A 15,453-nucleotide genomic window follows, 5' to 3' on the forward strand; every position below is an offset into this window, starting at 1 on the left:
GGGAGGAAAAGAATGGTTGGCTGAGCAATGGCAAGCAATTTGACATCTCTTCACCAAGCTACTGTGACACACGGGAACTAGAAAATATTATATATTTCATATATAATTATTAATACACAGACTTTTTACAAATATGACCACTTTTAGTGTAAGCCCCTGCATGCATGTTAGAGGTGGTGAGTGGGAAGACCGTAATTGAGGTTAATGACAGTAAAATGCTTGATAATAATTTGTAGACTGCTGTTAGTCCGTTGGCCATGCAACCTCCTGCAGGTTATGTTTCCAAACATATCCACTCTACCTCATGTTCCCTTCTGCTACTTTTAACCTGCCAATATACATGTGTGTGTATATGCAGGGTGTTTAAGTATTTATCACTGAGCAACAGTTCAGTGATCTTTCCTTACTGCCTCCCTGTAAGTGAAGACCACAACTCTGATACAGAAGTCAGTAATTAATTAGCTCTATCTGTGCTTTTCCCTCTGTGCTGTGTCAAAACACCATTAAAAAAAAAAGAAAAAAAAAAAGATCCCCTTCTCCGAGGCAGAGTCAGAGGCACTATAGAAAATGTGGAGGAATCACCGACTGAGAAAGTACATAAAGGAAGATCAAGTCAGAGTTGATACATTGGTCAAATAAAGAATCACAAAAGTACTCTTTGAAGGCACCGAACATGACAAGAGTGATGACAGGCTCCGAATGATTGTGTGTTTGTCTGCAGATAACAGAAGGCAGAACTACTCTCTCAGCACGGCCTCAGTATGGTCATTTTGAGGACAGAACACAATGTGCCAGGCCTGCACCACTCACACCATGAGTCATACCAATCTATTCTCCTCACTATTCATCATACTCCCTTCTTTCTCTCTTTTGCAATCCTCTGCCACCCCCTTGATGCACTAAGTACTAATTCCTTGTGACCATTAATACAGCGGCCATTTCAGGACATCTATGTCTGATCTGTTTTCAGTTTACTCCAGTGTCCACTGTTCAACTTTCACTCAACAGCAGCCACATTTTCAATACAATTTTGTCACGTTGTTGTTTAGAAGCATGCTGAATACACTCACTGCAGTTGATTTATGAGGTTACATACCGACTCGTTGTACATGTTTCAATTAATTTAAGTACACGTACGCGGATTGCTAAAGGGAACTGACTCAGTTCTACTGTTTCATTATCAATTAGTGCTTGGAAGTAAATTATATGTCAATAATAGCTGTAATATCCATAGCCTAATCCTTTTTTGCTTCAGACTGTATAGAAAGTAAGGGATTTGAATAACTGTGTAGCCTTAACTTGAACCGGACAATTAGCTTGCACTGATGAAAGTTGGATGATTCTGTCCTCCAAGAACCATAGTTACCATAGCTCATAGGTCCAAAGAAGAGCTTCTGGAGTACGTTTTCTTTACCTTGAATTCTGAGAGCCATTCTTCTACAACACCACGCTCTGAACCCAGCATCTTCCTCAGCGACCACCACTTGGCTGCCTGTTGGACAGACAGGGACAGAGAATGGGGCAAGAGGGGAGGAAGAGATTCAATGACAGAAAATGGGAGCAGTGATTGTGAAAGAAAAGAAGACATGAGACACGAGAGCAAAGTGGAGGAGAGTAAAGTGAACATTTAAAGAAACAGCGACTTAGTCAACAATCTTCGCTTGCAATGATATGGTGAGAGACAATGTCCGTGTTTTATAATGAGACCCCATTTAGGCCATAAAAGATGTACTTGTTTTTTTTTTTATTCTAAAATGCATGTTCTACACTACACAGATTTTTCCCCCCATTACTTTCCACGCATTCCAGTCCAGTATGTAAATTAAGGGACTGAATATTTAGTTAGCATTTAAAGTATTTTATCAGTGCTAATGCAGTGTGATTTGAACAAGGGTTATGTATACTAATCCCTTTTTGTGAGTGCTTCTCTGTCAGTGTTACTAATCGACTATGTTGGAAATATGTTAAAAACTGTGAATTCTAATTAAATCATCTTGATGATGTTTAAACTAAACCTGGCAAGAAACAAATGAATTTAACTGAATAATAAGGGCTGCAATATATTAATGCTTTACTATAACAGAAATCAGAGGTGTGAATTTCCTCAGTGCTGCTACATAGTCCATATCAAGACAGATCAGATAAGACATAAAAAAGCCCATCTTTAGTTTCTTTAAACATATTCTGTCAGGCTGCAGGCACACTCTTATCCATGGTGCAGTTCTCTGGATCCAGCAGCTAAAATTAACTTCAGCAAAGTGCCCAAAATAACAAGTCTTCAGACCTCATCTTGTGCAAAATATATTCCGATTTAATGATCCCATAGGAGGTTTGCTATGAACCAGGCATGTGTCTCAGCATGAGAGTGTGTGACAGACTCCAGTGACAGTCTGGATACAGACTGTATGATGTTGCAAAGGGACTCTGTGTGCCAAGCAGCCAAAATGACAAGATACGATGATGAGATAAAAAAATGCTTATGTAACGGCAGATGCAGCTCACCATAGCACTCCATCCTTTCTCCCTATCTGACGCTTAACACCCTGCAGAGATGATCGTGATTGATGATGAACATGACATCATTAGTCTTTAGGAAAACCAAAAACACATGATAAAAATGTGGCAACAACCAACTCTCCACCCACCATACTGCTCAGTAAAACTTTTTCTTTTGAATGAAAAACAGAACAACGTGAATATAAATGTAAAAGGCAATCGACCATAACCTAGATGCTATTCTCATAAGCAACTACATGATTGGCACACACAGTATATATGTATATAAATCTTTCAGACAGACGCAATCCCTAAATCTAACCTCAATAACAACACCATGTGGTGAATGAGTCATGGTAACACTGGAGCATGTCCGACAAGAGCCAACAATGAACACAATATCCACGGTCAACATGTTCCATGTCTTTTTGTGTCATGTGCGACCTATTGATTTTTAGTTCATCTGTAGAGTCACCTGTCACCTGTTTACGGTCAAAACAGCATGTAAACTTTTCCCCTTAGAAAAACAGTTCCTCTTACAAGCTTGTTGTGGTTTTGATTTAATAGGATTAGGGATTAAGACTAACTCAATTTATTTACAGGTAAAGGATCCCACTTAACATTTAAGGCAACAGTCACAGTATACCAACCACATGCTTAAACACTAGTACTATAAGTGTTAGGCTTAGATTTAAATTATATACTGGGAATGTAACAGTGGCGTTCAATTGTTGTAAAGTATGAGACTATAATACTGATCACATACGTGTCTAAATAAGTGGCATATATACACTCACCGCAGCTTACACTACGACTTCACGTTATAATTATTGTATGCAGCAAATTAACGTCACAACATGTGACAGAGCGAGACAAGAGTGTTGTAAATAAACTTAGTGCAGCTTTATCTAGGCGTCCTTGGCTGAATTTCAGACCACAGAGAAAACGCAGACAGTTATTCAGTTAGAGAGCCAGGAAGTAGGGGTGGATGAAACCATTCAGATTCAGCACTGAAAATGCCCGAACTGGTAATATGCACACACAGACTTTGTCAGACTTAGCAACCGGTGCTTTTGAGACATTACAGCAATTGTCTTTCCTGGAAGCCACAACAGTGTAAAACTGTCAGCAATCCTAATGCTCACTCCCACAGTAAGTGTTAATGTTGACACACCCATATTTAATCTTATTTAGCACACCCAAATCATTAAAGACCAGGAATGTTGAACAAGCTCTAACACTTCTCTGCATTTACAGTCCATGTTTTTGTTTTTTATGTGAAAATGACATCCAATATAAATCTCCAAACGTGTAGTAAAGGGTGGAAATCACACACAAATGCCATATTAAAAACTAAACTAAAGGCCAGAAGAGATAAAGTTTATATTCAAATTAAGTAATATATGTGTTAATTATCTTATACTAGCCATTCATATAAGTCTAGTATTACTAGTATTTCACACGAGTATTCAGGAGATATCATCTTCAACAAATCCAACATAAAATGATGCATAACTCACTGAATGATGCAGATAAGCCTGAAAATGTTAGAAAACAGGCTTAGAGGAAAATATTCAATTTGCTGTTGGGTTGGAGGAAGCAGAAATTATGTTCATTGCTGAGATCAGGTGACGATCTGAATGAGCAAAATCTTTGTGTGTGAGCACACTCCTGAAATGTGTGTGAGCTGAGAGGCTCTTTTTAGTAAGCTTGTTCAGCTCTTCGAGAAAGGCTGACTCATTCATTTCCACTGGCTTGTCAAACTGTCAAAAGACTCGCACTAAACTGAAATTCTCCATCGGCAGAGCAGGCTTACCAGTTACCATAGGAACTGTGACTTTCAGGCAATGATAAATATTCACCAACAAGCCATATCCATTCTGAAATAAAACTGTTTAGACTGTTTATTTTTTCTCAAATGTATGTTAAAATGATGACAGCACCACACAACTAAAATCCGAGAATGGGAAATAGTTGTTGTTATGGCACCAAAACACTTAAAGTGAGAGCTCAAAAACCAAAAACCAGATGGAAGTGATGAAAGTCAGCAAAATTAAGCTTTGGGTCTCACAAGTCATTGCATTTGCAAGACTCCAAATGACATGTGTGCACACGGAACATGAAGTCTCTTATGGTGACTGAAATGTTTACTTTATCTTTAGGGATGCCAATTTGCACTAGACAGGAAAAATGCACTGGTATATGGAATTCAGTGTTGATTAAAAAATAGTATATATATACTTTTTTTTTTCCTGTACTCACCTCAGTGTCCCAGAACTCAGATCTCCACTGGGAGAGGAAAATGGTTCTCCACAGCGTCACACATCTGTCACTCACTGGGGATCACCTACAGTAAGAAGACGCAAAATGATTTAATCATCATAGGAAGGAAAACATGGACATAAGATGTGCATAACATAATAATTGAAATGCAACGTTACAGTCTGTGCTTAACAGGAAAATGCTTCTGGTACTACAGTTGTCACTTCTGTCATATTTTCCAAATGGACATGTGAAGTCAAAAGTGTCCATTCCAAAAGAAAGAGTATTTTAGAATATTGATCAATTATTTGCCATTTTTGTTTCAAAAATCAAAAAATGCTTAGCTCTTCGGTTAAACCCCCTTTGCAGCAAGGATTACCAAGAAACACAGTTTAAATGAGTATTTCTGAATCCATCTTTGATTGTGTTGAAAATGAACATTTTGCTCGTAAGCAAACAATCCAGAAAATAAATAATCAGTCAGGAAATGGAACAAAGCAGCTGACAACCTGGAAGACTGTGCTGCAGCACAACCCTTCACTAAAGATGCTCGCTTTTAACATTATCAAACACTGCTGTGATGAAGAGAGGCTTTACTTACAGGCATGCACACATTTTTTGTTTTATAGTAGCAACAATTTCTTACACATAAAAGGTTATTTTGAGTCACGGCACAAGGAGTCAGTTTTTAAGTTCCTTATTGTTGCATAGCAACAGTCAGCTGGCTAACTTGCTGTCCTTGTCTGCTAAAAATGCATCTTGAGGCTCCACGCCCATAGAATTTACTGTATTTGGCAAAATGAATCAAGGCTTCAGTGAAACACAGGAAGAAGCTGTGGAGACCACGTCTGCAGTGCTGCGTGTCCCTGACAGTGCCACGCCACTGAGTGCTCATTCTGATCTCAAACATTTCCAACACAGCCTTGTGTTTATGTCGAGAGATCCTACATCAGCAGGTCATTACAAAGAGTCAAGGAAATTAGCCTGCAGAAGTTCAGCCTCTCTAGAATAATATGTGTATCCCCTCAATCTACTGGAAGATGTAAAGAAGGTATTCATTTTCCTTTCTGAGATGAAGTGTACTCGTGTGAGTCATCGAAGCCGAGGTTAACGGTGTCTTCAGGCTGAGTAAGGAGGTACAAAGAATGAATAGTACAACCTACTTCTACAATAAAATGTAATTACATTATACATTGTATGACATTATCATACAAGTTTATACCATAGTAGTTCTCTTTTTTGGAATCCTTGTGTGTCACTATACAAGATAAACCTTTGCATCTGATACCCCCGTCTGTCAGACTGGGCTCTTATTAGGTTTTTATCATGTAGCCTGAACCCAACATGACATTTAAAGTTCAAAATACCAAAATCTTTTAAACTGCATTAAACTGAACTTTGCAAAAGTCAAAAGCACTTTGAAAGATATAATAAGATGTTGCAAAGTTTAGCCCAACACAAGTTTCCCCCTGAGAACAATAATTTAAATATTCTAAAATGTTTTTCTGTAATGAGAAACAAACAACTTCTTAAATCCACCAATTTCATGCTTAAAGCATAATTTGTACTGAAAAAGAACACACATATTACATCCAACAATGTCTAGGCAACAGGAAAAAACATCTAATAGCCTCACACATACAATAATCTGTTTTGTAATGTATGTAATCTGGTTACAATATTGCATAAATGGCTGGAACTGTACTTGCACCCTCCTCATTCCAGTATTTGTGTGTCTATTAACAGCAGTGCTCTCTCCAGTCAGCCGTCACTGGCTAAATATGTCATATACCTAATGAGGCCTATCGAATGACAATAAGCAAACTTTCCTTCCAGGGCTGCTCTTCCTCTACACAGGACCTGCTCATTGTCCTGTTGTGGACTCTCGAGGGAATAGGAGAGTGCCAACCCATCCTGTTTACAGCACTTAAAACCTCAAATCACAATCACATTGCTAGATATGCTGCTAAACGGCCCATGAAACAAAGGAAACAAAGCTTCTTTGTAAATTCATAGTGAGGACCTTCCCCCTTGACCAAGTTAACACAGGTTTCATAAAGTGTTTAGTATTCAGTGTGTACAGTGTATATTCAAGTGTATAGCCTGTAATAATCAATTATCATAACTTCATCACATTCAACATCTGGCAACCTTGAAAATCAAAATTCGTAAAATACAATTTTAGGAAAATCAATCCAGTGGCAAAATGTTTAACTAAAATTGAAATTTGATAATAACTTCTCAACAATTGTCAGATCTCTTTTGTCAGCCTCTACACACCATGTACTTGTTGAAACAATAGTTCATCACTTTCACACCACCGCTGATTAATACGAAAAGTGAGACGCCAAGTCATGCACACATTGAGTATTACGTGCTGTTCTCGCTGCCCTTTAGAAGAAGGAGAAATTGCTCAATATGCAAATTCTGACTGCGAAAGTTTTCAAATTGGATCCTGGAAACTCAGCTGTCGCATTACTCAAAAAGTACTGCATTTGGTAGGTAATGTGTTAAATGAAAAAGAAAAAAAAAAAACACCATTAGATTAACATCTCCAATGCTTGGGAAACATTTGGGTGTGTGGGTGGGTGTGCTATGACTTGACTTTCACCCAGTCGCTTCTTACTTCTCCTCTCTCCTACCAACACCTGCCAGGACACAGGACAAGAACAGCTGCAGTGCGTGAACCTTACTTTACCGCTCTTTGAACAAACACTCCAAGCGTGGTAGTGAAGTCGGCGCTACGGCAGACAGAGGGCTCGTATGTTTAATCCCACATTGCTGTTCTCTGTACTGTACACTGTAAACATAAACAAACCTCTTACGTTGGTGCTTAACTGTAAAATACCTTAGGGGGCAAGCTCCGGTGCAACAGATGACCATGCTGATAAAAACAAGGGCTTTGAAAAAGCTGACATATTAGCTACAATGCTGAACATAAAACCAAACGCCTTAAGCTTACAATCCATCCTTTTACTGGCTGGGTTTATATTTTTTTGTGAGTGATAAATGGAGGACTTCCCCAATCACCCACTCCTCACTCATAACAGACAGATGAATCATGTGAGCATCCGTGACTAAGTGACTTATTAACCAATGTAAACAAACACATGGTTACAGTACAAAGAAACACTGTCAACCACCGCTGCACCCAGAGCAAGGGACAGGTGACGGACCTGAAAATTCAACAACACACGTGATCCTGTCACAATCTACTGCAAAAACTACCCTTGCCCCAGTTGTCTCTGGGGAAATGGGACTTCTTTTTCTGTCTCACCACAGGGCCGAGGCGCAAGGAAGATTAAACAAATGTATCCGCAGATGTATCAAAAGCATGATGGCTGGTCGCTTCCTATGTGTGCAATTGCCAGGTGGAAGCGCCCTGTTATAGTTGTGTTATAGTTATTTTAGTTGTTATAGTAGTTATAAATTTAGACTCTGTGGTTTCAACACAGGTAGAGTACCAAGGTCCCTCAAAGGTTCCCATCTGGACAAAGATCCCGCTGTGGAATAGGCGTCTGAAGACAAACCAATTAACACTCAACTTGTCTAAGTTCTTTTTTGGGGACAACATTTCCCACTTTCCCTGCCTGTGTTGGCACTTTCTTTTCCCTCGGCTCCTGAATGAATGGTTTTTGAGCTGTAATCAAGAACTGGCCTAAATGCCACTGAAATATAAGACACAACCAACACTTAATATTTGGATCTCATACTGAAAAAGGGCTTTTCCCACTTAGCGCTGTGGTAGTTGCTATTTGAGCGAAAGGGAAAAAAACTATTGTAGTATTTCTCTGATAATCACCTAAAGTTTATCAGAAATGAACCAACTTCCCCCACATGAGCTGGCCCCAAACACAAATCTGCAGGCAAAGGTTCACAACATCCATCAAAGCACAGCAACATGTAAGAACATTAGCAAGAAAAATGAGGACAGTGGAGCACTGTTATAACAAATGCAAATAAAGCAGTATCATTAGTGAGCAGTGCGAGAACTGGGTGCGATTCTTTTTAGCGTACCATGCACAGAAATGTTTTAACTGCCTAAGCAAAAGATTGTTGTTGTGTGCTGCAGACCTCCAAACAACAGTTTATCTGCACCACAGCTGAAATGTCACCTTTCTTTCTTTTTCTTTTTTTTATATCACAACTGATATCCACACACAATTATTTGGGAGTTAAATTATGAGGCTGTCGTGACGTGATGATGAGATTAGCGGGAGGCTTTAGCAGAGCAGGGCGTGGTGGAGAGTCAAAACAAATCAGATTCCCTGTTAGTTCAGCCAAGCGATGGGGTGGACGTCTCGCCTTTATTTCTGGCAGTTCTCTGTTTGGTGTTTACACAGTGCCAGGTAACAACAAAAAGACAGACTAGACTATGAAGTGTTTTGTAGTCAACATGCATCTTTCTATACCCATTAGAAAGGACAAAACAGCTGTTAAACAATAAAGACCACTGACACCTGCAAAGTTTTTTTTTGTTGTTGCATCCTAAAATATAAAAGATAAATAATAATAAGTGGTACACGTTTTCCCTTTTAAAGCCAACTCCAAAGTTAAACCTTTATGTGACAATGCATTAAAATAATTCCAGTGTTAGCATCTGACTTTGTTAACTTGTATCAAGGAAAAAAAGAAATAAAATGACTTACTAAATATGGAGGCAACACATGTAGCGTATGTGTATGTGTGTTTTCTGTCAGCCTGTCTCAGCTTCTCCTCTCTGCCCTAATTGAGCAGTGCCAGGTTTCAACAGTCCAACACTGGGGATTTTTCAAGGTCAGCTTAGCTCACTCAGCCATGAATTATTGAGCTTGAGCAGCACTGTGCCTGTTCTGTTTGCATTACTTCTTTGACTCTGCCCTTTTTCTCTCAAGTTTGATCACGGCGACCATGACAAACTCAATATCCAACAATGATAGTGTGACAATTTATTGATCCCTGTTGAAACATTTTCTTTTCTTATAACCTTCAACAGGAAGGTCAGACCAGGACTGATTCAGTCTTCAGTGCAAACAAGTATTGAGTAAATTAAATACGTTGTACGTGTACTCAACTGGTGCTACTCAAGTGCTCCAATCAGAAAATACACGTTAACATTATATGACTGAACCGACATGAGTCAGGGCAGGATTGAATTTCAGGTTAACAACAATCTGGGGCAGGCTCATGACCACTGTGACTTTTGCTTCAGTCTGTTTACTTGCACACAAACACAAACCAAAGCCCACAAACAAAAACAAACAAACACGTGTGAGCTAGTCTCGTCTCCTCGTTGCCCAAGTATTCCCCTACCACATTTGACAAAGTCACCAGAGAATTGTAGTCATCATCTTTGGTGCAAGTGTATTTGCAGAAAATACACACAATCGCAAACACACACACACATACACATTATCCAACCACTTTCCCTAGGTAGAGGGATTAACTCTAATACCTGACCACAGTGAACCAGTCTGCTGTAATCTCCATCCCTGTGCCTCTGTGTCAATCGTAACAAGAACCAGCCACTCATGAATGGAGCAGGCTGCCTGCACAGGAATAGAATGGGGTTTATTAATAGACGATACAGCACGGGCAAATTACCCCTGGTGCCTGGTTTTCTACACAGAGTGATGACCATACACAATTACAGAGATGGGAAGGGAGGCAGGTATTCACCACAGTGAAATGTCATCGGACAGACTTCGGTGGGGAAAGGTCAAAAAGGATGGGATGGCTTCATTTTTGATGTGTTCAAACACATCCCTTACAGAATCTTTCAATCCCAATCTCTGTTTAGTTTCTGTCGCCTCTCCTTCTCACACTACAGGCATTGCCCTATGAAAACAAACACAGATGACATACACAAATGAATGATACACAAATTCTGTTGCAAGCAAACATGGTGGACAAATTCTGATGCTTCGAGCCACTCATCACAAGGATGAGTGCATATTGCACAAGGGTACTTGTGTGTATTTATCTGTAAAACAACATATTAATAATAAGAACTTGTGCCATTTCTGAACTGAAAACAGTGACTGAAGTCGATACGTTCCGGTCCAAACCAAAATTGTGGGAAGAGACACAAAAAAACACTCCAAAACTGAATTTATACAGGTAATAACACAGAAAGAAAATACAGATGACAGTTGCACAGAACAGAGAGAAAGAGTGAAAAATTGGTTACTATTTCTCTCTCATCCTCTGCTCATCTTTCATAGGCCAGGCTGAGGGGAACTGAGGCGTACGCACATCCTGGGCTAAAATTAGCTCTGCTGCAGCTGCAGGGCCAGACGTGTAGGGATGGGCCCATGTTGCAACTAAGCATACACACACAGGACCCCATCAATTAGACAGGGTGAGTCTCACTACACAACAGCACAGGTGAGTGCCAGCAGCACCCTGTCTCCTTTCTTTCTGCTCCTCTGACTGAGGCATACAAATGCTTTCGATGCAAATGAAGTGTGTACACACATACAGCATAAACACACTCACGTACACATACAAACACACACATGCTGGCTTTTGTTGATGTCCTCCAGAATGCCCAAATGTAACCTCACCTCGCACTGGGATCAAGGAGGAACACTGACTTCATTGGTCAATAGGAACTTGACTTATAAATTATTTGCATTCAAAATAATAGTTATGTGATCTCCTGAGTGACTCACTGTGAATTCTTGTATACAACTCCCTGTAATATTCAGAAGCGTATGATAGAAGCTGACACATTCCCAGAACAGTAAGTTTGTTGTCATTTATTTGTGGCTGCACAACACATACAATATGTTAATATTAGCACTTTTTAAAGTGGGATCATAAATCCTGTCCTCCTATAGGTTGAATTCAGTAATGTCAGTTATTTTCTAAGCCATAGTTAGTGGTGGTGCTAATACCTTTCATTTTAAAACTGTCCATTATTACATGGCCACTAGGTACATCCTCAAATGAATATCAAAGAGGTTAAGAGCCACTTCTGAGTGTGAAAAAGAACTGCTAATGTACTGCTTGTGTGCTGTATTACGTTAGATTGTATGAGGTTTGCCTAATAAACTGCTTCAAACAAGAGCCATGAGGCGAGGGCAATGTTTTTTATGAAAGCTTTGGCAGTCAGGGGTTCACTGACAGTTCAAACTGCAGACACATGACCACTAATTCCACTGCATTTAGCGCTGCTGCTGACGGTGGGTACATGGTGTGCGTGTGTGTGTGTGTGTGTGACTGCATGTGGGGCGTCAGCTAAGCATTTAACTTTACTCTAGAGAAATGGAGGAAAATGCTGTGCTGCCATATAAGCTGATCAGGAGTCTTCTAACAATGGGCCACTTCCAGCTTTCATGACATGCCAAGACCACAGCCTGCATAACCAACGGATCAGCAAAAGGAGAATACGAAGAGGACGGGGCTTGTTACCACCTCAGATGCTTGGGGGTCTGCAAAACCGCTGAATACCAAGAAAGACCTTGGCCTCTCAACTTCCTCCCACCCCAGAGACACATAATAGTTCTTAAATCAAATTGTTTCCTATTCAGTATTAAACACAATGTGGGCTACATTTTGGCTCCATCCATTACACTCTGCAGAGAAATTACACGAGCTGGACAATGACATACTGTAGTTCTGCTAGCCAAGTTAATAACCATTAGCCATTGAGCTGTGGCCAGACTTTGCCTTGCCAATGAAACACTCAGTCACTCTTGGTATTTTTAAACCCTGACCCCTAAGAATGCAATTATGCAATGAAATGTTTTTGTTTTAGAATTCTGATTGTATTTAACCCTCTGTATTTGATTGCATAATAAATTGGCATTACTTTTTATTCCCAAACAATAGCCTCTCCACCTGCAGCATTAGACAGACAAATGCAAGGTACAATAACGTGTGCTAACTGGTGCTTCACTGTCTCAAAACACATCTCAGAACTTGCTTCAGCTAAAGCCTCCATTTTCCTTCCATGTCTTTTCCGCCACATCAAAACAACAAATAACTGGCAATAACTCAAGGGCTGCGGGAATAAAGCAGGCTCTGGCACGTGTTTAACTTCAGACAGGTGCTGAGCCATGACCAGAAAGCTGAGCTGGGAAGGTGAAGTCCAGCAGAGAACACGCTCACCGTTCGGTCATATTAATGACTTCACACTCACACTCACGACACACAGGACTAAGGGCAAAGTTCAGGTGCATTTCAGTATCATGTAAAATGTGTTAAGGTCACCCGCAGGATGTGTTGCTTCCTTCTGTTTTGCAGCACATGAATTGAGCCTATCTGATCAAAGCACGGTTGTAATGTTTGGCAGAGAAATAGAATTTATGTGGTACACACGTATTTCATAGAAAATTTGTTGGAAAATATCAGTGTCATAACAAGAGATGTAAGAAAAAAAAACCAAAATCTAATTCCTTCCCATAGTCTTCAACTGAGTTCAGTCAACCTGTGCAAAACCTGTGTAATTTTCTATCTAACTATCTTAGCCGTTTGTCCTCTGGACCTTTCACTAAATAGCAGGTTGGCTCTTTTTAAGCATAACAGTCAAACATTCACCGACTCTACCTTCTTAAGCATGGACTCATTGACTGTCAGTAACTGTTAACTAAATGCTTTTTTGATGAATGAATAAAATAAATCAACTTGAATTTCTATTATTGCACCATGTGCAAAATGTTGACACATGAGAATTGAATGATTACAATAAGCACAAATCTTTGCCAGGGCTCTCCTTGATCTGTTGATCTGTGTTTGTTCACAAAGTATCACCAGGTTGCAAGAGTGAAACTCATTGAGTCCCTGCTTCACATGTAACTACAGCAATGCTGGCTATCTGTCTACAGACTTCAATGCCGTGTCAACAAACGGCAACAAATAGATGAATTAATAAGCAAAGGTTTCAGCTTAATCTCTGCTAGGAGCGATTATTAAACAGCTTCATCATCCACAGCTGTTATTTGTAACTATGCTTCTTTGTAACAGCTTGCAAGATTTATTATTCTTGCTTAAGGCTGATTTAGTGTCATCTAGCACTGAGGGTACAGATAGCAACTCACCGAATTTGCTTTCATAAAGGGGGCTAATAATTCTGACCTTGACTGTATATCTCAGTGCACATGAACTTACTTTTCTGACCCAGTGACTAATTCTTCCTCAGATTTAATATTGTGGATGTTTTCGACTGAAGGAAGCAAAGTAAAAAACACCTTAAAGCCCAGTCTAACTGCATGCTCATGTTTAAGGCAGTCTGCTATTTGACAGGTTGTAAAACAAATTTAAGATGCTACTTCCATGAAAATAAAACAAAATGAAAACAAACTCTCCAGAGTAAACCCTCCTAAATTATATGCACCTTTAACTGTCTCGCAAAGTCTCGCCAATCTTAAATATGTTTCAATCATATTTTAGTCTTTTTACAGACATTTTACAGAACAGAAATTTAATTAAAACCATGAATCAATGCTTTAAAAAAAAATGTGACTTTATTTTTTGGCCAGCCCTGGAGGAGTATGATAGTTTGAAGTATAATTTTATAACTGTCCTTTTATTTTTAACTGTTTATTGGACAGGGCTAAAATATATAATCCTTCTATCTAGTGCACAATGGTGGATCAAAGGCCACACATGAAGTGTGGAAGGCAAGGTGAAGTCTGTGACACATACATACATACAAACCAACCGGTCATACTGGACAGCAGAACAATGACAATGGCGTTAGCCACTTCCATGGGAACAAGCCTAACATCTCTCCATAGTGATAATATACGTAATCTAATCGAATCTAAACATTAGCATGCATCCTGCAAACCACCACTCTGATAATGGCAAAAGAATTTAGCCGCAAAAGTCATATTTGTTTTCACTAAATATTAATTTTAAACTTATAAACTATTGTATGAATAAAAAGCAAATAAAATAAGTTTACAAATTCATATGAAACACATAATAAAACTAGCCACACCACTGTCTTGGGAAACATACCCTGTGATTCCCAAACCGTGTTGCAATCAGTTTTGAAAGTACTAATTCATTTACAAACAAAACAGTACACACATCATGCTGCTCTACCTCTTTTGGAGCCCCGGAGACAAGGAGAAAGAGACGAGTTGCTGGGCAGAGACATGCTGACTATCATGGAGACAGCAAACAGACAGACAGGCCTGATACCTGGCAGTGCAGTGAATCAGCAGCACCACAGCTCTCTCTACATATATCCAGCTAATTCTTGAGGCTGTCCACAAACACATCATGACTAGAATGACTAAAAAAAAAACAAAAAACAATCTGGATAGTAAGTGACAACAAACAAAACAAAAAAATCTACTTAAGAAATTAACTATCTTGTTTTATTGGCCTCCAATATTAAAATTCAGATGTTTCTACTGGACAAAGAGCAAAGGCGAGGTGGTTATGTGTCACTGTGGGAGAACATACAGTGGAAAATAGCACCCACTACTAATCCATGGCTGGCTCATTACAGATCTGATCCCCTAGGCGTGTGCATCACAATAGGCTGGAGGAAGGCGACACAGTCTCGATACAGTTAAAGCTATAAAGCTATAATATGGAACTTTTTTCAAACATTTTAAGAGAAATGCTATCAATGCCTTGCGTGGGGCATGGTTCACCATTCTAACCTATTGGTATATTTAATCATTTGTGCTTGACCTGTAAGCTTTGCAGATTCGTAATCAGTATAATTTTATAATACCTAATACCTGCAGGGAG

The 15,453-nt window shown here is 39.4% G+C and overlaps 1 protein-coding gene across 2 annotated transcripts in view; it reads right to left on the reverse strand.

Annotated features, from left to right (window-relative positions):
* Positions 1–15,453, reverse strand: part of LOC113172639 (protein FAM126B) — a 36,432-nt gene that overhangs the window by 18,361 nt on the left and 2,618 nt on the right. For both annotated transcript variants that reach the window (XM_026375620.1, XM_026375621.1), the window contains 2 exons: positions 4,759–4,843; positions 1,415–1,492 (listed from right to left, as the gene is read on the reverse strand). In XM_026375620.1, coding sequence (XP_026231405.1) covers positions 1,415–1,465 — 51 coding nt within the window. In that variant the 5' untranslated portion in view covers positions 1,466–1,492; positions 4,759–4,843. The remainder of the gene's footprint in view (positions 1–1,414; positions 1,493–4,758; positions 4,844–15,453) is intronic.

Source organism: Anabas testudineus, chromosome 21, assembly GCF_900324465.2.
Source record: "Anabas testudineus chromosome 21, fAnaTes1.2, whole genome shotgun sequence".
NCBI lineage: Eukaryota > Metazoa > Chordata > Actinopteri > Anabantiformes > Anabantidae > Anabas > Anabas testudineus.